Genomic DNA, 24,504 nt, shown 5'->3' with positions numbered 1-24,504 from the left:
TGAGATAACTGTGGATTCACATGCAGTTTCTTTAAAGTTTATTTATTGGGGGGGGGCGGGTAGAGAGAGAATCCCAAGCAGGCTCTGCACTGTCAGCACAGAGCCCAACGTGGGGCTCGATCTCATGAAGCATGAGATCATGACATGAGCCAAAACCGAGTTGGACGCTTGACTGAGCCACTCAGGTGCCCCCATATGCAGTTTTAAGAAGTAGTAGAGATCTGGGGTGCCTGGGTGGCTCAGTCAGTTGAGCGTCCAACTTCAGTTCAGGTCATGATCTTGAGGTTTGTGAGTTTGAGTCCCGCATCAGGCTCTGTGCTGACAGCTCAGAGCCTGGAACCTGCTTTGGATTCTGTGTCTCCCTCTCTCTGCCTCTCCCCCACTTTCATTCTGTCTCTCTCAAAAATAAATAAATTGTTTTTTAAAAAAAGAAGTAATGGAGATCTCATGCAGGCTTCACCAGCTTTCTCTGATGTTTGCATCTTGCAAAATGATAGCACAATATCACAACACAGATGGCGAGCGGATACAGTCCACATACAGAACATTTCCACCACCACAGGGACCCCTCATGTTGTGCTTTTCTAGCCACCCCACTTCCTTCTCTGTCCCCTCACATGTCTCCCTCCCATCTTTAATCCATGGCACCACTAATCTGTTCCCCATTTCTATAATTTTGTCATTTCAAGAATGCTCTATGCATGGAATCATCCAGTATGGAAACTTTTTGGATTGGCGCTTTTTTTTCCCCACTCAGAAAAATTATCTGGAGATGCATCCAAGTTGTTGAATATATCAATAGTTTGTTCCTTTTGATGGCTGAGTAGTATTTCATCACATGGATGTACCACAGTGTGTGTGACCATTCGCCCATTGAAGGACAGCTGGGTTGTTTCCCCTCCGTGGCTACTGTGGATAAAGCTTCTATGAACATTCAGGTATAGGTTTTGTATGAACAAATGTTTATTTCTCTGGGATAAGTGCCCAGGAGTGAAATTTCTTGACAGCATATTAACTGCCATGCTTAGTTTCAGTTTTGTATTTTTGTATTTTTATATTTTAATGTTTATGTATTTCTGAGAGAGAGACAGAGAGTGAGTGGGGGGAGAGGCAGAGAAGAGGAGACGCAGAATCCGAAACAGGCTCCAGGCTCCGAGCTGTCAGCACAGAGCCCGACATGAGGCTTGAACTCATGAACTACGAGATCATGACCTGAGCCGAAGTTGACTGCCCAACTGACTAAGCCACCCAGGCACCCCTGTCATGTTTAGTTTTTAAAGAAGAGGCAAAAACCGTTCTCCAGAATGGGTACACTATTTTACACCAACAATGTATGAGGGACTGATTTTCTCTGCATCCTAGCCAATGTTTGGTATTGTCACTATTTTTTATTTTAGCCATTCTGATAGGAGTACAGTGACATTTCACAGTAGTTTTAATTTGCATTTTAATGGCTAATGATATTGAACATCTTTTCATGTGTTTACTTGCCATCTGTATATCCTCTTTGGTCTTGATTACTGTTAACTATATAATAAGCTTTGAATTTGGGCAGACTGATTCCTCCCACGTTATTCTTTTTCAAAACTGTTTTTAGTTATTCAAGTTCCTTTGCCTTTTCATATAACATTTAGAATAATTTTGTCTTCATCTACAAAAAAAAATATTTTGCTGGGATTTTGATAGGAATTGGGCATCAATTTTGAGGAGAACTGACATCCTAACTATGTTGCATCTTCTAATCCATGAACATGGTATGCATATCAGCTTCTGAATCAGAAAAACAGGAACAGGGGTTTATGTCTTTTGCCCATTTTGAGAAGTTTTTGCCCATTATTTCTTGGGGAATTTTTTCAGCCCTGCCCTCTTTATTCTTTCCTTCAGCATTCTGATGACACCAATGTTGGACTTTTATTATTGTCCCAAGGGTCCCTGAGGTCCTACTCATTTTTTTTTTAGTCAATTGTCTTTCTGTTATCCAGACTGTGTAATTTCTACTGTTGTATCTTCAAGCTCACATATTCTTTCCTCTGTCCCTCCATTCTGTCACTGAGTCTCTCCACTGAGTTCTTACTTTTAATTCTTGCATTTCCCAGTTATATGTTCTGAAATTTTCATATTGTTCCTCTTTATATCTTCGATTCATTTGCTGAGACTTTGTATTTCTCTGCAGAGATTTCCTACTTTTTTCGTGTGTTTCAAGAGTGTTTGTAATTGCTTGCTGAAATAGTTTTATGACTGCTCTAACAATCTCTGTCAGATAATTCTGAAATCTCACTTGTCTCAATGTTGGCATCTATGGGTTGTCTTTTTTCATTCAGTTTGAGATCTTTCTGGCTCTTGGTGTGACAAGTGATTTTTCACTGAAGCCTGGACATCTGGGTATTAAGTTGTGAGACTCTGGTTCTTACTTAAACCTTTGGCTTTAGCTGGCTTCCCGTGACCCTGCCCTAGCAGGGAAGAGGGTGTGTGCTGTCTTGTTATTCCCAGGTAGGGCCAGATGCCTACGCCCTCTGCCTCTGTCGGCACCTGAGGACAGGAGGGGCTCCTAATTGTTGCTGGGTGGGGTGGGAATTCCAGCCCCTTCATAGGCCTCCACTGATACGCTCTTTCTGGGAGAGGTACTACTTCTACTAAGAGGTACTATTACCATTCCCCATGTAGCCTTCACAGACACCAAGCACAACAGAGTAGCCTCATTATTTGGGTGGTGGTAAAAGTTCTGACTCTCCACTAGGCTTCCACTGACCCTACCTCATCAGGTAGGGGTGCTACATTATTGCTGGATGAGGGGGCTCACGGTCCCCAACACCAACCAGGCCACTTCACATCTTCAAGGCTTGGGACATGCTGTTATTTCGACTTGGAATATCTGTCCATCCCTAGTCTGCCTAGAAGACACAGTTCACAGCTCCCCTCCTCTGGGAAGTTCCCTTGACCCTCTGCTCCACCAGGTCAAGCACATCGTTCGCTCCTGGTGCTGGCTCTTCCCACTCACTCGGCTTCAGCTGTTGCTTCTACCCAGTCGCTTCTCAGCCTACTTGTCTGTTTTGCCCTCTAGGCTGGGAGCTCCCTATTCCCAGCCACAGTGTGGTCCTTAAATAGATGGGTGCTAGATGAAGGAAAACAAGAAAGAAATGAAGGGAGGGAGCCTTGGAGGGATGGAGAGAAGGAGAGAGGGAGGGAAAGGTCTATCTCTTCCTACTAGATGGTGTCTTATTCATCTTGGAATCTGCAGAACTTAGCACAGAAACAAAAACATAAGAGGTAGTAATAAGTGTTATATGAATGAGTGAATTAACAGAAAAGAAGGAGGATTGGAATGAGGAATTGCATTTATGGAGCAAGGAATTAGCTCTACCTCCTTGAGGGAAGGATTTAGGTCTTTCTCATCTCTGTAGCTCAGGGCTGATGTGAATAAACAGAATCATCTCAAGAGATAGCTGCGTATGGTACCCACATTCCTTGGCCAAATTGCTACAATAGGAGGGGAAATTCCTTCTTTGGGTCAGACTGAGATCTATGGCCCAATGGGACCAGCAACGGGAGGTTGCATTCCATCGAGGGAAACTCAAACTCAAATCAGATCATTCCAGGAAGGGCTAGTGGCATAATTCCTCTTTCAGAGCACAGCTAAAATACAGAAACATCCTTCAGAGACCTCCCAGTCCAAATCCTTATTCCGTAGATGGGGACACTGGGACTCGGAGGGGGGGAGTGACTTACTGGTGTCATACAGAGAGTTAATGGCCTGGGTCCTTACCCCCAGCCCAGCAGCAGAAGCACAAGGTTGTCCCAAGTCACAAGAAACTCACATCTGACTCTGGGAATTGAACAAAAGCATGCTTATCTCCCATGTTCCCATTCCATTCCACCCAGTTGAGCACTGATCTGGACATGGTGGTGATGGTAACTGCCTCTCTCATGGACTTTTCCTAAGGAAACTGTCCCTACCCTCCAACCCAATAGACTGTGGTGAACAGACAGTCCTAAACAACCACACTTGTCTTGTGACCTCCACGGCCCACCCCCAACACAGGACCACAGGTCCAAACAAGATGGCAGCTGGCCCATGACTATGACATGGAATGAAAAGATGAGCTGGCCGACAGCATCAGGCGCACAGGCAGAGACGAGATGAGGTTCAAAGAGAACAGAAGAGCCACGACAGGCCAGAAAACAAAGAAGCCAAGGTTATGAGAAGTACATGGAGGCAGAAGCAATGACATGGAGAAGAGGGGAAGGTAGAGGACGAGACCAGTCAGCAGTAACAGACTGGAGCAGACCCAAGAAGAGCAGCTGAGTCACAATCTTGATGGAAGAACAGGACAGTGATCCACGGCCCTGCTGGAGGTCCATGGAGCTGGCCCGAGTGCAAGACCAACTGGAAAGGGCATGCCGGCATGCAGCCATTTCGAGTAGCGTCACTACAGCAGGCGCATCTTCAGCCTTGGACACCACTGCAGATGGGGTTCTGATACCTTGACCTGGAGGGACAAGGGCTATAGCCTGGTCCCCCAAGGAGCTGGCAGATACTGCCGTTTCTTCTTCTCCTCTGCCTCCCCCCCCCCCCCTTCCTCTTTCTGCCTCCTCTTCCTCCTTCCGTTCCTCTTTCCCCCATCAAGCCATTCCATGCCCTGACCATCCAGGGTCAGACTAAATCCTTGACGCCTATCACTGCATCTACTCCTTTCCACAATCCCAGTCATAGCTAGTGTGCTGCCCCTTTAATGGGGGAGGAGGGGAAGGAACCAAGGCAGAGAGAGCTTGCTATGACCACACAGTCAGTGAAGGAACGAAGTTCGAAGGCTGGGCCTTCTCACTCCAAAATGCACACTCTAACTAACCATTACGTCGGGAGAAAAAGCCGGGCTTTTGTGAACTTGGATTGACTGAGCCAGACAGGAGAGGAGACAGAGCAATGAAAAGGAAGCCTTCAGACCAAATTGGCTCAGAAATCTATTGCACTAACCACATCATTGCCTGACAAAAAGAATCTGTGTGAAGCCAGTGAGAAGAGAAAGAGAGGAAAAAATAACCCGGCCCTGTGATAGATCCTGTCCACCTTCAAGTCAAAGCTGCTTTCTAAATAGAGGTTAATTTATTTCTCTTATCAAATTCTCCCGCTGGCAGACAAGCAGAACAATGTCACAGTCACTGATCTAGCTGACCCGTGTTTCTGTCCCATCTGATCAAGAGGCTCAGTATGTCGGCAAAGCCAGAGAGGAAGGTCTCGAGATGCTCTGAGCAGCCCGCCCCCTAAGATGTCACAAAGAAAAGGATGGGTTCTCTAGACATGCACAGTTACTTCTTAGGAACCGTACCATTTGAGCCTCCTAAGCACCCCCAGAGGTGGGGATCCCTTCTTCTAGAGACCTATACGTATCTTATGCAAATAACAAGGAAAAAGTGGACCCGACCTAAGATCTGGATTGGAAACCCAAGATTTAAGCTGAAAACAGTATCTAGAATTTTCTGGATGCTTAACATGTGCCATGAACCATACTAGATGCTTGTATGTGGATTACTTCATTTCATCCCCAAGACAACTCTCTGAGGCTGGTGCTCTTATTATAGCCACCGTGGACATTTAAAAAATTTTTTTTTCAACGTTTTTTATTTGTTTTTGGGACAGAGAGAGACAGAGCATGAACGGGGGAGGGGCAGAGAGAGAGGGAGACACAGAATCGGAAACAGGCTCCAGGCTCTGAGCCATCAGCCCAGAGCCTGACGCGGGGCTCGAACTCACAGACCGCGAGATCGTGACCTGGCTGAAGTCGGACGCTTAACCGACTGCGCCACCCAGGCGCCCCCACCGTGGACATTTTAAAACGTGGCCTCAAATTCCTTGGACTCCTCCCATCGGCAGGTGGTTTCTATGCCTCTTCCCCTTGAATCTGAGCAGGAGCGCGACAGCCCCCGTCAGTATGACAGAGCAGAACTGACACTACCGATCCCTGGCTAGTGACAAGCCAAGACAACGCACCAAGGTAATGCTAAGTTACAAAAGCCCAGGCAACTTCTGCCTTGTTGCTCAGTTGCTCGTCGAGCCCTGAGCTGTCAGGTGAGAAACCCGACCACCCTGAAGCCGCCATATTGTGAGGAAGCCCAAACCATAAGGCAAGTCCGCATGTAGATGCTTCCGCTGGGTCTCCGCTGAACCCGGTCTCTGATGCACCACAGGCAGACACTAGACAGGTGACTGATGACGACTCTAGCTCAGAGGCTGGCATGCTTTTTCTTAACATGGCCAAATAGCAAATATTTTAGGCTTTGTGAGCCATGTGGTCCCCGTTGGAACCACTCAATTCTCAGTCATAGTGTGAAAGCAGCCGTGGACAATATGGGTGTGGCTTATGCCAATATAACTTTATTCACAAAAACAGGTGCAGGTGCTGGGCTGGTTTGGCCTGTGAGCCATAGTGTGCCAATGTCTGCTCTAGAAGATTCCAGCCCCCAGCTGTGTAAGTTTTCCCAGTTGAGTCCCCACAGTTTCCACGAGCATAATTAAAAGGCTGTCGTGCTCCACTAAGTTTGAGGGGCTTTGCTGTGCCGCGGTAGATAACTGGAACATACCCATTTCATATACAGGAAAACTGAGGCCAAGAGAAATTAGTGGCCTGCCCTGAGGCTCACCGCTAGTAAGTGGGAGAAGCCAGGGCTGACTGCAAGGTTCGCCTGCCTTCAGAGGCCAAGCTCTCAACTGCTTAGATGACGCCACAAGGAGCCAGATGGTGAATGGCTGAGAGCTAGTAGTAAAAACGGTGGGTGATAGTGTGTGAGAGAAAGAACATATGGGCTTTGGTGGGGAGACGTACACGGGGAGGTCAGAGACGGAGCGAGGGACCAAATTATGCACGGTCTTGCAGGCTGCAGAAGGAGCTTGACTTGTTTTCTCAATGCAGTAAAGAGCCACTGGGTGGTTTTGAGGCAGAGGGGGACAGGATTCAAATTGCATTCATTAGGAATCACTCTGGCTGCTCTCTGGAGGATGGACTGGGGAGAAGCAATACTCTCTCCAGCCTTATGCAGAGAAGCTAGACAGAGCCTTGCCAGTGAGAGGTCACCGAGCCATCGTGACGCTCATCTGGGTCCTGAACACAGGTGGTGACTTCCCACACGCTTGGATTGATTTGCACTTTACCCTCCTTCAACACGGTGCACAGAAGCACTGGGGAGTTTGAGAAATCACCTGTTGGCACGTGCAGGCTTTGCCTCCCACCATAAGGCTGCATGTGTCCCTGGGAAGGTTCTGGTGCAGTCCAACCAACAGACCAAACACCTGGAAATCATGCTGGAAATTTCCATGCCACAGTGGACAGGCGCATAGAGAGGCTGACCATCTGAGGACCAGCCAGAAGTCAACCAAACTGGCTGAGGCTCAGAGCTTGCCTCCCCCCACACCTTGCCCCCCACATATCCATCTATCTAATCTCTAGCAGGAGCTCAAAAAACAGTCTTCCGTCCCTCGGTGGTCCGATTCAACAGATATGTCAACCCAGCCATCTGCAAGGTTAATCCCGGCAGGTTGGCAAAACATCTCACAGAGCAAAGGGAGCTGGGTCTGGATCACTCAGGAACCCTGCTTAGACTCTCCCGCAATCCCTACTGCTCCCTCCTCGACACATTCATTCATTCTCATTTCCGTGTGCCCTCTCTCTAAATTAGACAGATTTCTGGCACACTCACTCTCCAACGGAGGGCTGGATGCCTGCTAAGCTTTCCTTACATAAATCACATGGAACAAGGAGAGCCCAGGTGGGCTGGGAGGTGAAGGTTTCCAGAGCAATTCGCTCAAGCCCCCCTCCCCGCCCCTCCCAGGCAGCGGCAGCCCCAGCATACCCCGACCCAGCAGGACCCCGCCCTCACCTTGCTGATTTTGTTGGTTTTGGGGAGCGTCTGGCTGATGTGCAGGTCCGAATACCGGGGTGGCTTTCGTAGAGGGTTGTTGATGTCACACGGGACGGACTCTGTCCGGACTAACCTTGCTGGATCCGTAGGGGTAAAAACAGCAATTTGGGAGTTTAAGTACCGCTTCGTGTTAAACCGTTCTGCCAGGAAAGCCTAGCTCAGACCCCATCTCGAAGGCCTGCCCCCAGGATGGGAAGGGAATCCTCCAAAAACGATAGTTGTCAGGTCATGGAGTTAAGATCAGGTGTCCTCTGTGCTTTCTAGAATGTTTATGTTGTTAAGAAATGACTTGACAACTGTACATCTTGATAATGAAGCCGAAGCTATCCATTTGTTTTCGATACCATAATTGTTTCACGTGGGCATCATTTCAGAATTGACCCTCCTTTGAAATATAAGAGGTTCCTGATTCCTTAAGATCTACAATCAATGGATAAGCTCAGAATGACCACCCATCCTTGCCTCCATCTAACCTTTGTGTCGGGATCCTCTTTCGTCATTTGTGGGATTTCTCAGGCCCGGGCAGCCTGCTGCATGTCAAAACACGTTTGTCCTAAACAAGGCCACAGGGATCCCTGGAAGGAAGGCTTAGTATCTCCAGACCTCCCCTCAATGTCCTCCCTGAAGCCGCACAAAAAGCTGGGCACACAGCTGATGCTAAATAAATCCAAACGACGTCATCCAAGCTTCTCTTCCCGTCACCCCTCTCTTATTATCACTTCTTATAGGAACCACAGGGAAAGGCAAACTGAGGAGCTCAAATTCAAATCTGATGCCTGGCAGTGTTACTTGTTAGCTGTTTTGTGTTGCGGGGGGGGGGGGGGCGGTGTTGGTGGAGAAGTTAAAGCTTTGGACTGACCCAGGAATTTAATTTCTCTGCTTAGCCTGAGCTGCCATCTCCATGGAAACCAACTATATTTTAAACTTCCTACCAACAAGGGTGGGGGATGGGGGGAAAGCAAGAAGCTGGAGGACTTCTGGCAAGTTCCACTGGCTTTGCATGTACGGGCACCTGCTGCCTTTGAGCAAAGGGGGCACGGCCATGAAGGCAGCACGTAGGGAGCCTTTCTTCAGGTGTCGGCCTCTGGAAGCGGGTCACCTTGCAGCAGGCTGGTTCCGGTCTCCGCATGGGAGTTGGACTCCGGCAAAGACCGCTAGGAGGTGGTTTCCCCAATGAAGCTGACCCAAGCAAGACAAGGGGTCAAGAGCTGTGAGAATTCAGCTTTAAAAAATAGCCTCACTAAGCATATACAGTTGTGCAAGGAACAGATGGTTCTTAATTAAGGATGGGTGGGAAGGGGCAGGAGGGCTGAAGACTTTTCCTTCCAGTGCCATTTCCTCCCCTCGTGGAGGTAAGCAATGCAAAGATCATCGAAAACCAACGGCCCAATGGCTTTGGAACACATCCCAAGGCTTTCGGCAGCAATTTGCTTCCTTCTTTGGGTTTCCCTTGGGCTCATTCTAAATCGGGGCAGATTCCCTGGAGCGTGCATTGACCAAGGCCAGGGGAGCTGAGAGGGACACAGCAGGGACAAGGAGGGACTCCGTCTCACATCAGCAGGTTGTGAACCTCAACATCGGCTCCAAGGCTCTAGCCCACCTATAGATGGGAGGGTGGGAGGGCAGGGAATTGGCCAGCAAGAATTTTAAAACTGTAATACGTTGCTAATATCTGAAAATAATACAACTATTTGGGCTTTTCTTTGAAACATGAGAAAAATTCAGGTCCACGTTGTTTCTATCATTGCTGGAGTGGCCGTCCTCTCTAGAGGGTTCCTGGGCTCCCCTTCCACTTTGCATGGCCCCACCTGGCCACCTTCTCTTATTTAGGATCCTGGTTTGGCCCTGGAAGGTATCTGAGTTTGCAACTGTACCCTAGAGTCTTGCCTCTTAAGGGGCAGAGGAACTGCCCACAGATTCGGTTAAAAATGCAGATTTTGATTCAGTAGGTCTCCTATACATTGAATAGCAAAGGTCAGAGCCAGTGATACCCAACAGAACTTTCTGTGATGATGAAAGTGTTGGCTGTCTGCACTATCCAATATGGTAGCCACCACCCGTGGCTACTGAGCCCTTAAAACGTGGCTGGTGTGACAGAATAATGGAATTTTTATTTTTATTTCATTTAAATTAATCTAAATCTAAATAGCCAGGGGTGGTTAGCAGCTACTGTATTGGACAGCACAGGCCCAGAGAGTCCCCTCCCCTGGTGAATGAATTGTAACGTAGATAACAGAAGCCAGAGATAACTCCCCCATGAGACAAGAATCAGGAGAACTATTTTGAAAGCTGGACTACAAGGTTTCCCCAGTTGAGTCCCTGGCAGGTAGGGAAAAGCCTCTCCTTCTGGTCTTTCCTTCGCACTAAATTGGTCTTGCTTTTTGTGCAAGATACAAGGCTGGCCACGGCTCTCCCAAGGGCAGCTGTTACCTCGCTGCTTGGACAGGTTGGCCAGGACACTCCCAGAGCCCCAGGGGACAGAACACAGATGGCCCAAAACCAACAGACCCAAGCCCGACCCCTCCCCATGCCCACCTCTGCAGGGCCAAATGATTGAGTCTGGAGAGCATGTGAGAGGAAACACTCAGCCAGCACTCTTTTTAAGTGGGAAGGAAAAGCAATGAGATTAGGGGGGAAAGAGAGGAGAGTGGAAATTAGGAGAGCAGACAAGAATGAGAGAAAAAGAGTTAGGAAGGAGGAGATGAATCTGGGGGCTAAAGTATCAGAGAGACCAGGAGCGGGGCAAGGAACAGGGAGAACAGGCACAGGAAGTGGATGAAGGGGACAGGTGGCAGGAAGAAGAGCATCAGAAAGGAAAAAATTGGCAAATATCGGGGGATTAAGAGGTACGCAGAAATGGCCTGGATGGGACAGCTACCTCAGCGGGCCTGCAGGAGCCCCTGCGCCACCCTACCCCTAGGGCACCAAGTGTTAAATACTTACCTCCTCTGTGGATGATCAGGAGATGACAGGGTGGGGCTTCTTTGGTGCATTTGTTGTGGCACTTTAACCTGAGAGAGAGAAAGAGAGAGAAGGATGGAAAGATGGGTGGCTGGGAGGCTGGGTGGGTGGGTGGATGGAATGGTGGGTGAGTGGGTGGATGGGTCGATGGGTGGGTGGGTGGATGGGTTGGTAAGTGGGTGGATGGACAGATGGATGGATGGATGGATGGATAGATGGATGGATGAATGGGGAGACGGATGGTGGTTGGATGGATGGATGCAATGGTGGGTGGATGGAATTGTGGCTGAGTGGGTGGATGGATGGATGGAAGGATGGATAGATGGATGAGTGGATGGACACATGCTGGTTGGATGGATGGATGGATGGATGGATGGATGGATGGATAGATGAATGGATGGATGAATGGGTGGGTGGGTAGGTAGATGGATGAATAGATGGATGTGATGCCTTGGTGGTTTAGAAATCTCTAGAAGCTGTGGATACAAAAATCTGAGATGAGATAGGGCAGCTAAAGTATCTCCTTGGCACCTAGGAAATCAACTCTGAAGAGAGTCTGTTGCCATTCCCCTCACAGGTCAGTCCTGGGTGGTTCAGAGTGGGTAGCAACTCTTTCACCAACCATGTCCACTTGGACTTTATGCTTTGAAAGGAATTTCCACTTTTGGTCTGTATTTTTAATCTTTATTGTCATCGTCATCATCCAATCCTAATAATCTTCCACTGTTTTCTTGTAAATTCATCTGGCAACCACGGCACTAAACATATTACATACACTATGTCATTGGACCTTTATAACAACCTTACACAATGGATATTATTATCATTCCCATTTTACAGATGGAAAAACAGATTAACTGAGCTTTCCTGGCAGAAACCTCAGGTCAGTGGTGCCAAAGGTGGTTTCTCGTTCTTAAAGCCTCAAGCAACAGGACACAGCTAACCATGGCTTCCCCTTAGGATGAGATCAGTAACAGCTATTCAGTTTTAGACGTACGAAGAGTTTAGAGTCAAAATGTCCTACTTTGAGACAATGTCACCTTGCTCTCCCCCAAAGAGTTACCAGACTTGAAAAGGATAATAGATAATAGAAATCCCAAGTAATTTTGACCTGGCTTTGTCTTTTCCGTTTCGAGTTTTACGTCAGTAGGAAAGATACACGCTGTGGCAGATGCTGTGGGTACCCCACCTGCATCCTTTTGGGTTCCCTTATCATTTCTGTGCACGCCAGCCTAACTTCCAACAGCCAACATCTTTGCCAGAAGACACCCTTAGCCTGCTCAGAGGTTTAATATTAAAATACACAGAGAGGCACAGGAGCTTTAGATTTGCCCTCGACCTTCTTCCTCTCTAGGGATTTGACAGTTCTCTTTAACAGAATGGTCTCAACACCCAGTCATAGACTCAACTTTGACTCCCCCAATTAGTCTAGCTCAGTGGTTCTCAAAGTGGAGTCCTGAGACCAGTCACATCAGCACCATCTGGGAACTTTTCAGAAATGCCAATTTCTGGGACTCCCCCCCCCCCCCCCCCCCCCGGATTGATGGATCTGAGACTCCAGAGCTGAAATGCAGTTCACATGTTTGGAACAAGCCCTCCACCTGAGCGTGATATGTGCTCATGTGTGAGAACCACTGGTCTAGTTGATTGTTTTGGAACGTCTATGCACATTTGCCCAATTATTTTTTTGTCTTCAGTCTTTTAGGCCCTAATAGGGCACTGAATTCCTCTCTCATATGGAAAGGTTGGCCCTGAGGCCGCCAGGAGTGCAGGGATGAAGCAGGGCGGTGGGGGGTAGGGGGTTGGGGGGGGAATGCAGGCAGCATGGAACAATGCCACATCACATCGTAAGAACATTAGTCTGTCTCCAAATCTCCTTCTCTCTGACTGCATCGGGGAACTCTCTGGTGCTAACACATCTTTATATCTCTCTACCACATGTTAAGCCCAGTCCCAGGTTTGGACAGGCGACAGTATCCACAGGAAATGTAATACATTTATTTTTCCGGGGCGCCTGCGTGGCTCAGTCAGTTAAGTGTCCGACTTCGGCTCAGAGGTCATGATCTCGTGGTCTGTGAGTTCGAGCCCCGCGTCAGGCTCTGTGCTGACAGCTCAGAGCCTGGAGCCTGCTTCGGATTCTGTGTATGCCTCTCTCTCTGCCCCTCCCCTGCTTGTGCTCTGTCTCTCTCTCTCTTTCTCTCTCAAAAATAAATAAACATTAAAAAAAAATCAATAAATTTATTTTTCCATTTTTCCATTTTTTTTCCCTGGTTGCCTTATATTAATGGAAGTGATGCTGATTTTCCACCCATGGTAATAAGACACATTTCCATCCTTAAATAAATGTATTGAAATGTAAAAGGCCATAAATAGTAAATAAATAAAAGGCAGGCTGCTACATACATATGACAAAATCACGACAGGGTCGTGAGCGAATGACTGAATCAACTCGGGACAAATTAGCTTAGACAATTCAGAACTGTCAAAAACAGTGGCAGCTCTTGGCCCCTAAAAGTCTAAGATGATTGAAAAGCATTAAGAGGTGCTACTGGGGGGCACCTGGATGGCTCGGTCAGTTGAGTGTCTGACTTCAGCTCAGGTCATGATCTCGCGGTTCACTGGTTCGAGCCCCACGTTGGGCTCACTGCTGTCAGACTGTCAGTACAGAGCCTGCTTCAGCTCCTCTGTCCCCACCCCCTCGGCTCCTCCCCAACCTGTGCTCTCCCCCAAAAAAAAATACTAAAAAAGAAAAAAAGAGGTACAAGCTCTGAGAACAAGTGCTTGTGATGAGCCACGAAATGCCCCCAGGGCTTTATGCAATTTATTTAATCCTCATATCAATCTTAAAAAGTAGGAACTAGGGGCACCAGGGTGGCTCAGTCAGTTAAGCATCTGACTCTTGATTTTGACTCAGGTCCTGATCTCACAGTCCTGGGAGAGAGCCCTGCATTGGGTTCCATGCACGGAGCCTGGTTGGGATTCTCTCTCTCCCTCTCTCTCTGCCCTTCCCCACCTCAAAAAAAAAAAAAAAAAAAAAAAAAAAAAAGAATAAAAAGTAGGAACTATTGTTATCCCCATTTTACAGAGTGAAAAACTGAGGCTTGGCAAACTTGGATAACTTGCTGAAGGTCAAATAGCCAGTAACAGACAGAAGTCCCGAGCCCAGCTCTAACCACCACGCAGATGCCTGTAAAACCTTCATTCTTCTTCCTTTACATCTTGGGGGTGGGGTGAATAAGTGGGAAGGTTCCTAGGATCTCTAACCAGCACAATCAAAATGTCTTCCTTTGAGACAAGCCTAAGATGTCACTTTGCTCTTCCCCTACAGTTGCCTGACCTCACAAGGATAATAAAAATCCCACCTTACTGCAAATTTGTCTTTTTCTTTTCTTTCTCTTTTTTTTTTTAAATTTTTTTGAATGTTTATTTTTGAGGAAGAGGGACAGAGCATGAGCAGGGGAGGGGCAGAGAGAGGGAGACACAGAATCCAAAGCAGGCTCCAGCTTCCGAGCCATCAGCACAGAGCCCGACGTGGGGCTTGAACTCACAAACCGCGAGATCATGACCTGAGCCGAAGTCGGACGCTTAACCGACTGAGCCACCCGGGCACCCATGTCTTTTTCTTTTCTAAAGCTCCCCGGACTCTCAAGTCCCAGTTCCCCTGGAGGTCATTGGTATTGCATCCAAACCCTAGTTCGAAGCTCCAGGGAATGTGCAACTAGCCCTTCATTCATTCTGCAAACATTTAACGGGGCCTACTGGGCCCCAGGTCCTGGGGACACGCCGGGAACAGGGCAGATGAAGCCGCTATGCTTACGGGGAGGGATAAAAACCACGTAAACAAATATCAGATCATTGCAGGTGTGTTGAGATGGAAGAAAAAAATCATTCAGGGAAACCGGATGGAGGGTATGGAAGTGAGAAGGAAGGGCTTCCGGCCGGTGCAAAAGTGGGGGGCAGGAACAAGCTGGTGGGTTCAGGGGTCAGAGGTTAAAGGCCGATGAGGCCGAAGAGAACCACAAAGCGATAAAGACACGAGGAAGGGCAGGAAGACATGGACAGGGCCCCCAGCAACCCTGGCGAGCCGTCTGTATTTGATTCTGCAGGCCCTGGGAAGCCACCGGAGGCCGTCACAGCCGGGATAGGTCAGACTGATGCTTGGGAAGCCCTGAGCTGGGGAATCCGCTGATGCCAAATGAGAGTGGAACCGAGAAGTTTCTGCACTCACTGCTGTTTGAAATCGCTTGATTCTGCCCTGGAAGCTTCCAGAAAGAAATTTTTCCTTTCTGCCTCTCCCGTCTACGAGTCTTCTCTAACGAGCGCAGCTGGAATGGTGACGTGCAGGTGTGGAGAAGCCCGGTCGCTGTCGTGGGCAGCACTCTGAAGCAGGAGCAGACAGTCCCATGCCACCGCTGGACCCCGCCCGAACCAGGATGGGGCAGGCGGAGCCTCCTGTGACCTCAGCCCACGTCCTGCCTCCCCCAGGCATTATCCCCTCCGGTATCCCTCGTTTGCTTGTCTTTTGCAGTTAGAGAAAAGCCTTCCTTCATCTCTGGCCAAAAGGTGGGAGATGGAACGCTTGTCCCTCTGGCCAGCGCTTCAAAGGGCGGACCTAGCAAGGGGGGCACAGCCACTGCTCTTGCAGAAAAGCCCAGAGAACTTTCACGCTAAGACACTTAACCCTTTGCACGGAGGTAGGTGGAGCACTGGCATCTACTAACTGAGTGGGCCGACTAGCCTAGCGCTGAAATGATACAGACCCTCAAGGGCAGGGGAAGAAGGAGCCAGAGAAGGAAATGCACAGGATTCCACCCAGATGAGACTTTTCCTTTCACTGCCCATAGAAGGGAAAACTAAGGCCGACCACCCGCTTCCAAATCAGACCCCCAAGGCTCAACCTCCAAGGCTCTGATTCGGTCTTTGCCGGGAACGTGGGTGTTGAGTGAGTGAATGCCAGAAGCACTGAATGAGGAAGACACATTCTACTTCCCAAACAAGGGGTGTCTAGAAGCCTAGATCTTCCAGAATACAGCACCCTCCCCTCCAAAAAGGCGAAATGGGGTCAGGAAAATATGAAGCAGGGATCTGGGTTCAAGGTCCGGCATTATCACTTCCTGGCTGTGACAACTTGAGTAAGTCGCCGACCCGCTCTGAGCCACAGTCTCGTCATCTGTAAAATGGGGACAATCATAGTATCTGTAGCTGCAAAGAAACGTAGTATCCGCAGTTGCGTAGCCGCAGAGAAAACTAATGATATGACACACGCGGGTGCCCAGGACGATTACTTGAAGTAGCAGGTGCTGTTGTTTTTGTTATAGTCATTCTTACTATTGCTAGTTTGTGTCTCAAGCCCCTGAGACAGTGGAGGACTTTCTCTTGCTGAATTGTGGGCTGACTGCAATGCCTGGAGCTTTGAAACACCCACGGGTCGGACCTGGCTGGTGACGATCCCAGTCTCCTCCCCCTTGGGTGGGACGACTCAGAGGTGTCAGAGGTGAGACTGGAGCCCAGCTACCCAGAGCCGTTACCTGCCCAGCGAAGCACCCAGTACTGGCTTCCTTCCTTCCCTGCCTGGTCTCACTCCCCCGCTCCCCTGCTGGCATGGTCTGGATCACCTCTTCAATACACTTGCCCTCGAATCCTTGTTTTGAGGCCTTGAGAAAGAGGCGAGCCCAAACAGGACACCATGATCATGAAAGAAGGCTCAAACCCAATGCGGCCGTCCCAAAGCTCTCACATCAAAGCCGAGCCTCTACTCCCTGTCCCTTGCGGGTCTGCGGCCCACGGTCCTTTTAATGAATTTGTTTCGCCAGGTGCTTCGTTCCACACAGAGAAAAGGGAGGGCTGGGGGGGGGGGGGCACACAGCTGACAGGACAAAGCTCCCCATCAAACTTGGCCCAGAGGAGCACCATGAGTTAGCACCGTGGCTCTGAACAACGCCAGGCACCAGGGAAAGGTCATATGGTGTTCCCCAAGTAGTTAGAAGCTTGGGTTTCTGAGTCAAGCCAACATGAGCCTGAACCACAGTTCTGCCCTCCCCACACCAAGGGGACATCCGTCCGCCTTGCTGAGATCCAGGTTCCTCGTCTGCAAAACTGTAGTGAGGATCTCGCCAAAAAATGCCCGAGTGGGGTCCACCAAGGCAGCACACAGGTGAAGGTTTCCGTAGACAGGCTGAAACACACTTGAGTGGACACAGGGAATGCCACGCGAACCTCACGCAGCCTGGAAACTTGAAAAGGATTTATTTAAGACTTTTCACTGAAGAAGGTTAATTTTTTCTTTTTTTAAACTTTCAAAGCTAATAGGATAAGCTTCAGTTACGCAGAAAAGTTGCTTTCGTGGGAAATCTTGTTCCCCAAAGGAGCTGCTGGCTAAATGAGACATCCTCTCCGTCTGAAAGTTCAATGTGTGAATTTATCTTGAGGGCAAGATCTGGGTCTTCCTCATCCTTGTAGCCTCCCGTTCCTTCCCCCCTTTCAGTGCCTGGCCTGGGGGCTGGTGCATAATACATGCTGCATAAACACCACAGACACGGAAGGAGAGAAAAGGAAAGACAAGGAAGGAAGGGCAGAAGGGAAAGCCATGGAATGCCACTGACCGCCCCCAGTGTGCGGGCGTGAATGGTCTCTATCAAAAGGCTTCTTGAAAAATGATTCCTATTTCTTATAAAAGGAATCTCTCACAGTTTGTGAAATGCAGGTGTGTCCGTCTCTGCATTCTTCTCTCGAGGTCCCCTCTCCCCCACAGTGAGGTCAGGACAGGGGTTGGGCCAGGAGCACATGGACTTGCATGGACCTTGCCCGGGAACGGTGGGGGACAAATGAGCAGCTGTGCTGTTTCCTTAATGGATCTGTCATGGCCCCCAGCCTTCCTGTGGGGCAGACGAGAGCCCAGAGACCCATGTGGCGCTGGGATCAGAAGGCTAGCCTTCCCCGAAGGGGGGCGGGCAAAATTCCTGCTGGTGAACACAGTAATGTCCATTTCAAATGGTTCACTGGGCAGTTGTAACCAATTTAACAAAGTCTGCAGCCCAACTCCCTGACCCTGACTTTGTCTCGTCCACCCCAGCTTGCTTTGCAGGGCACAGCCCTTCCTTACTGAGAACAAACGATGTTTTGAAAACCTGGCTCCCAGCATCTGAATGAGGGAACGTTAAAGAAACGCCTACCTCTTATATAACCTGTTTTTTCTGAACAGCACAGCCATGAAGGGTGGAAACCATCATGCCCATTTCAAAGTCAGGAAGACTGAGGCTCAGGAAGCAGGCCACTCATACAGACAGTAAAGAGCAGAGTCAGGGTCATTCATTCATTCATGCACATAAAGATGTGATTGCCTTCCTCCTCTGTGCCAGGTGCGGGGTGAGGCCCCAGGGTGTGTGTAATAAAACAGGGCAAGAATTCTCTCTTTAATCATCTCTCTTGCCAAGATCCAGCCCAGAGTTTGCCATCCAGGTATGTAAACCCATCTCTTACTATTCCGATCACGAACATTTTTTCCATCCATCCCACTGCCTCAGAGTTGCCGCTTTTCTAGAAAGGATCCCCTGTGGATCGGAACTAGGTTCTCGGGGGCTTGGGTTGGCAAGAACCACTTTCCCTCCAGAAGCTCCTTTTGAGATCTACTCCACCAACAAACATTTCCTGAGCGCTTTCTACGTGCCAAGTACCGTGCCGGCCCTGGGGGTACAGAGAGTGAAGGACACGGGCAGAGCCCTACCCTCAACTAGTTTGAAGTCCGGTCAGAGAGACAGGCAGGTACACGGGCGAAGACAACGTAGGTACGTTGCGTGGGATGGCGGTGAAGGACCGGGTGTGGCACTTTGGACCTGAAGAGGTGACGGAGCTGAGCCTGAAAGATAAATGGGAGCTGGCCGAAGTGTGCAAGGGAGATCCAGGCAGAAGCAACACAAGGCGGTGCGAGCATGTGCTGATTGGTGGGCAGGTGGCCTACTGCAGGGGCTGACACTTCAGTGATGCTGGAGTCCTGGGTTCAAGGAGGGAGGCAGTGAGAGGGGCGAAAGGACAGCTCAGTAAGGGACGGCACAGCATGTCACTGGGAGCCTGGATTTACCCTGACAGCAAGGGAGAACCAAGGAAGGATTTTAAGCGGGGAGGCGAAAGGCTGGATATGCGTTTTGCAAAGGCCCCCCTCCCCCCCTCCCCGCCCCACCCCGCCCACTTCTACGGGCAGAATATGTACAATTAAAGGGCACAAAGCTCCCTCACGCATTATATTCCTGACTTCCTGCTTTCTGCTCTCCTTCTCCCAGGTCACCGCACTAAGTGCTCCTCAAGGCTTCTTGCAAAATCACAAAACCAAATCATTGCCCCCTTTATAGTGGGGCTTGTTTCACTGACTTCCCCAACTGAGCAGTTCTGTCTCATCTTGCTTCCCCTGTGGTCTCTCATTTAAGCCAATGCTTCGAGAAATGCCCCATATGCTCTCAGTGGAGGATATCAAAGCACTTCTTCCCCTTCCCGCTGACAACTCAGTGAGGCTGAGCTCTTTGGCCCGCGACTGGGTAAGGAAAAAAACGACGACAACAACAACAAAAAACCCAACAACAGAGATGAACAAGGTTGGTGGGGAGTGTTAACATATAAATCATACCGCAGGCTCCAAAAAATAATGAAAAATGATCAGGAAAACCCAGCACTTCTCTCCATAAGAGGATATACTGCAGGAAAGCTGTGGATTTATTAGCTGTTGGAGATGTCCCGCCCTCCCCATCCTGCAACTTCCCCAAGAGAGGAGAGAGTGACCACAGAGTTTTCTTGGTTCCTAGGACCCGCAGGTGTTCATCAGAACACAAAGACCCGTTTGCTATCTTCCTTTTTTTAATATATATTTTAATGTTTTTATTTATTTTTCAGAGAGAGAGAGAGAGAGAAAGACAGAGCATGAGCGGGGGAGGGGCAGAAAGGAAGGGAGACACAGAATCCGAAACAGGCTCCATGCTCTGAGCTGTCAGCACAGAGCCTGACGCAGGGCTCGAACCCGTGAACTGCGAGATCATGACCTGAGATGAAGTCAGACGCTTAACCGACCGACCGAGCCCCCCAGGCACCGCCCCCCACCTTCGCCATCTTTCAATTCAAGAAATAGAGGAGAGGGTAGCAGCCTCGGGGAATGAGGAGGAAAAAGATTACTAGCTCTGGTCTGAGGTCAGGTTGAGATCAGATTTGCATCTTCCATTCTGCCTAAGTCAAGGAGAAGCAGAGAGGGGGCTAGCATTTGTTGCTGGCCTACTGTGTGGCTGGCCCTTTACCCACGTAAAGTGGCTAAGAGTCTGGGATGTTGAGTCAGAGAGACCGGTGGTTTGATGAGCAGATCTACCTACTGGGAGACTTTGCATTTACTCCTGAAGGCCTCCGTTTCTTCATCTGTAAAATGGGGAGGAACAGACCCTACCTTCCAGGGTTGTTGCAAGGATTACATGAGATCATGCATGCGAGCTGTTCAGCAAAATGTCCAGCACTTAGTAAGCCCTCAATACATGATCCCATCAGCACCATCCATCACACTCAATGCCCACCTCAGCGTCTAGCAGAATTATTATTTTTTAAGTTGTTTTCTTTACTTTTTTTTTTTTTTTTTTGAGAGAGTGGGGTGGGGGCAGAGAGAGAGGGAGAGAGAGAATCCCAAACAGACTCTGCACTGTCAGCACGGAGCCCAAAACAGGGCTTGATCTCATGAACCGTGAAATCATGACCTGAGATGAAATCGAGAGTCGGATGCTTACCTACTGGGCCACCCAGGTGCCCCTCCAGTAAAATAATCATCCTCCACATACAACTGTGATTGGACCCAAAGTTTTGCACGTACTAGGCAAAAACTCCCATAAGGGACTGTGAATTCCCATTCTGATTGTTGCAAAAACAGAAATGTTTCTATTAATGGAAAAGTAAGTTCAGGCTTCAAGCTGGTGATCTCTGAAATGCATGCTTATAATTATATCCTGCCAATATCCTGTGTGGGGTATAAATTCCCGAAGCTTCCAGGAACTTCATGGCAGCTGCAGCATCGTGTTCATCAACTCCTCAGTCTTTCCAGGGCCAGGAAAATGAGTGCACCCCGTTGCTCAAACCAACCATGGCTTACTCCACACTTCCACCTCATCACCTGTGGCTGGAGTCACTGTGCAAAACCAGGAAATTTTCAGATAAAACATGGTATTTTGATGCAAAAACACAGGTTAGGAGAACATACAGCCCCAGAGAAGAACCAATAAGTACACAAAATCCAAATAGAAAGATCCAATAACAGAGCCACGGCTCATTGAAATGAAAATCAGTAGAGGCGCTGGGGTGGCTCAGTGGGTTGAGCATCTGACTTCAGCTCAGGTCATAATCTCACGATTCACAGGTTTGAGCCCCATGTCGGGCTCTGTGCTGACAGCTCAGAGCCTGGAGACTGCTTCAGATTCTGTGTCTCCCCCTCCCTCTTTGCCCCTCCCCTGCTCATGCTCTGTCTGTCTCTCAAAAATAAATAAGAACATGAACAAAAAATTTTTTAAATGAAAATTAGTAAAGTGCCAGCTTATATGGAAAGAAATAAGTGCGGGCACATCCAGCCAACCAACGAAGGCAGAAGGAGAAGGAACGTGTTTAAAGGGCATTCAAACACTGGAATAAATTGGAAGGCTTGGGCTAGTGAACTCAGTTTTCTAAACTCACTTTTTACCTTCCCAGGGAAACGATTATGGGTCTCACCCCTACAGAAGTGGGCAGTGACCTAAATCAGAACACAGGAAATGTTTCTATTTGCACAGACATGCCCCAACCAACATGGGTCACCTGGGACATGGGACTTCCAGTGCTAAACCCAGGAAAGTCCCAGGCAAACCGAGATGTTTGATCGCATTATTGAATATTGTAATGGCACTCTAAAGTTGGCACTCCAGGGGCGCCTGCGTGGCTCAGTCGGTTGAGCGTCCAACTTCAGCTCAGGTCATGATCTCACGGTTTGTGGGTTCGAGCCCTGCATCGGGCTCTGCTCAGAGCCCGGAGCATGTTTCGGATTCTGTGTCTCCCTCTCTCTCTGCCCCCTCCTGTGCATGCACTCTCTCTCTCAAAAATAAATAAATATTAAAGCGGCACTCTAGAACTGAATTACAAGTATACCACGGTCCCATTGGTTGGCAATGACTGTTTCACTATATAAACCAGAGGCAATTCCCCCAAGGGCAATTCTGCTCCCCCTGGGAAGATCTGGCAATGTCTGGAGACAAAGGTTGTCACAACTTGGGATGGAGTATGTGTCTGTGTGTGTGTGTGTGTGTGTGTGTGTGTGTGTGTGTGTTGGGGGTGCTCCTGGCATTTGGGGGGTGGAGGCCAGTGACGCTGCTAATTATCCTGCAATGCACAGGGCAGTTGCCCAAACAAGGAATTATCAGGCCCCAAATTTCAATGCTTCTGAGGTTGAGAAACCCCATTATAAATGCTTGAACATGTCTCCCAAGAAGGATGGTTCAGAATATCCTAAAAGACAAATGGGGAACAAGAACTATGGAAAAGGAGGAAATGTGCTACATTTTCCAGAACTTTCCCTCACTTCAACCCACGCAGGTGATTTAGTGAGTAGGGTTCTCTTCCTTCTTTGCATTAATAGAAAATCCGTCTCTGCAACTTAATACGTGCTGACCAACTTATTGAAAGATTCTGATTTGAGGGAATCCTCAAGTCATTAATGCGATTGGTGCACTCACAGGTCCTATGACATCCAATTCAGAGAGGTTTAGAAACTTCCCCAGAATCACACAGCCAGGATGGGGCAGAGCCAGGACCTAAACAGCTCTCTCTGCCCCCTGCTGTTGTTTTATTATGCTAAGTTGGGTTCCTTAGAAGCAGATCCTGAGATGGGTGTTCTTGTGAGTGGAGAGAGTTCTCCAAGAAGAGCCTGTTTCCTTTGCGGGGGAAGCTGGATAAGGAATGGGGGAGAAGCTAAGCAAAGATGTGGTTTCAGGTGACTCTAGTCTCAGCCTGATCCCCTCCCCCCCACCCCCCACCCCCCCCCCGGGGCTCTGGGCTGCGAACTGCACCACAGAGCGTGTCTGCCTTGAGGCAAGCAGGCTGGCCTTCTGTACCCTGCACCTGGCTCTGAGCCACCCAGAGCAGGGGGAGGCTTCTTCCTGGGCACCTTGGGGTGAGGCAGCCACAATCACCCAAAGGCAACCCCCCCCCCCCGGGGAGGTCTCAGGTATGAACTGTTTGCAGCAGCTCCCACAGCAACCGGTAAATGAGGTCGCCAGGAAGGTAAGCAGACCGTCGAGTCACATGTGGGTGAGGGAAGACTGTGCTCTGTGACCGCTAACTTCATCATTCTGTCTTCAAAGCAGAGGAGCGCCTGCTCCCTGGTCTTAGAGAAAAAGGAGACTTAGCACCTGCCAGACATTCTGACTCCCAAACCCCTCGCGTCTCAGGCCGTAAGAGCAGGTGACCGGGAGAACATCAGAACTCCTGGCTTCTGCCTGCTCCCACTTTCCTGCAAGAAGCGAAGGCCACCCTGATACCAGCACTGTCCTCCCCAAGGCCTTGCCCTTGGCAAGTGACCCACTCCAGCAAGATGACAGCTCCAGGGTTCAAGGAACGGGGCTGGATGGGGAGCGAGCGGTCCCTACCCAGGCTGGGAGCCACAGGGAGTAGCACCCACGAGTCACAGCGGCATGGCCTGGTGCCCTGTCTGCACAGAAGAATCCGTATTCCCCGGCCCCCAGGCCCCGCCCAGGACAAACAACTGAAAAATATGCTTGAGTCCTTCTAAGTCCTGATCCAGGCTTTGCCTGTGCCTGTGTCCTTGCCTGTGACCTCGCTCAGAACACCCTTCCCCCTGCTCCACCTGGCTACTTCCCACTCCTTCCTCAAGACTTCAAGGGCTTCTTTTTTTGTTTTCTTAATGTTTACTTATTTTTGTGAGAGAGAGAGAGAGAGAGAGAGAGAGAGACAGAATCCAAAGCAGGCTTCCGGCTCTGAGCTGTCAGCACAGAGCCCGACACGGGGCTCGAACTCACGAACTGCGAGATCATGACCTGAGCCGAAGTCAGACACTCAACCCACTGAGCCACCCAGGTGTCCCTCCTCCCTCAAGACTTCAAAGGCCTCCGGGACAGCCCCCCTGATGTGCATCATGTATGCACCCTTTCCCAGCCTGGTGCAGCCTGGGCACATCCCCCTACAGTAATAATTACCTACCTGCTTCACCCCTCCTTCTAGAACCATGTTCCTCACTCACACCCCAGTGCAAATCTGAATCCTCTGGGAAGCTTATTAAAAATGCAGGTTTCGGGGCACCTGGGTGTCTCAGTCGGTCAAGCATCTGACTTCTTGATTTCGACTCAGGTCACGACCTCATGGTTTGTAGGTTTGAGCCCCACATCCGGCTCTACAGTAACAGTGTGGAGCCTGCTTGGGATTTTCTCTCTCCCTCTCTCTCTGCTCCTCCCCTGCTCTCTCCCTCTCTCTCTCTCTCTGTCAATAAATAAACAAATAAAAAAAATGCAGGTTTCTACGCCCTATGGCCAGAGTCTGGGCCAAGAAGTCTTGGGAGGGACTCAGATGTGATGATTTTAAGTTTTAAGTCACTAGCAGTGACTGTGAGCATCTGGAGGACAGCAACAGTGTCTCTTT

The 24,504-nt window shown here is 49.3% G+C and overlaps 1 protein-coding gene across 3 annotated transcripts in view; it reads right to left on the bottom strand.

Annotated features, from left to right (window-relative positions):
* KSR2 (kinase suppressor of ras 2) overlaps window positions 1–24,504 on the bottom strand; it is a 432,076-nt gene that overhangs the window by 82,429 nt on the left and 325,143 nt on the right. For all 3 annotated transcript variants that reach the window (XM_058691145.1, XM_058691143.1, XM_058691144.1), the window contains exons 8-9: window positions 10,855–10,922; window positions 7,870–7,988 (exon numbers count right to left, since the gene is read on the bottom strand). In XM_058691145.1, the coding sequence (XP_058547128.1) occupies window positions 7,870–7,988; window positions 10,855–10,922 (187 nt within the window). The remainder of the gene's footprint in view (window positions 1–7,869; window positions 7,989–10,854; window positions 10,923–24,504) is intronic.

Source organism: Neofelis nebulosa, chromosome 11, assembly GCF_028018385.1.
Source record: "Neofelis nebulosa isolate mNeoNeb1 chromosome 11, mNeoNeb1.pri, whole genome shotgun sequence".
NCBI lineage: Eukaryota > Metazoa > Chordata > Mammalia > Carnivora > Felidae > Neofelis > Neofelis nebulosa.
The sequence above is the reverse complement of the archived record's forward strand: the minus strand, read 5'-3'. Positions and strand labels throughout refer to the sequence as shown.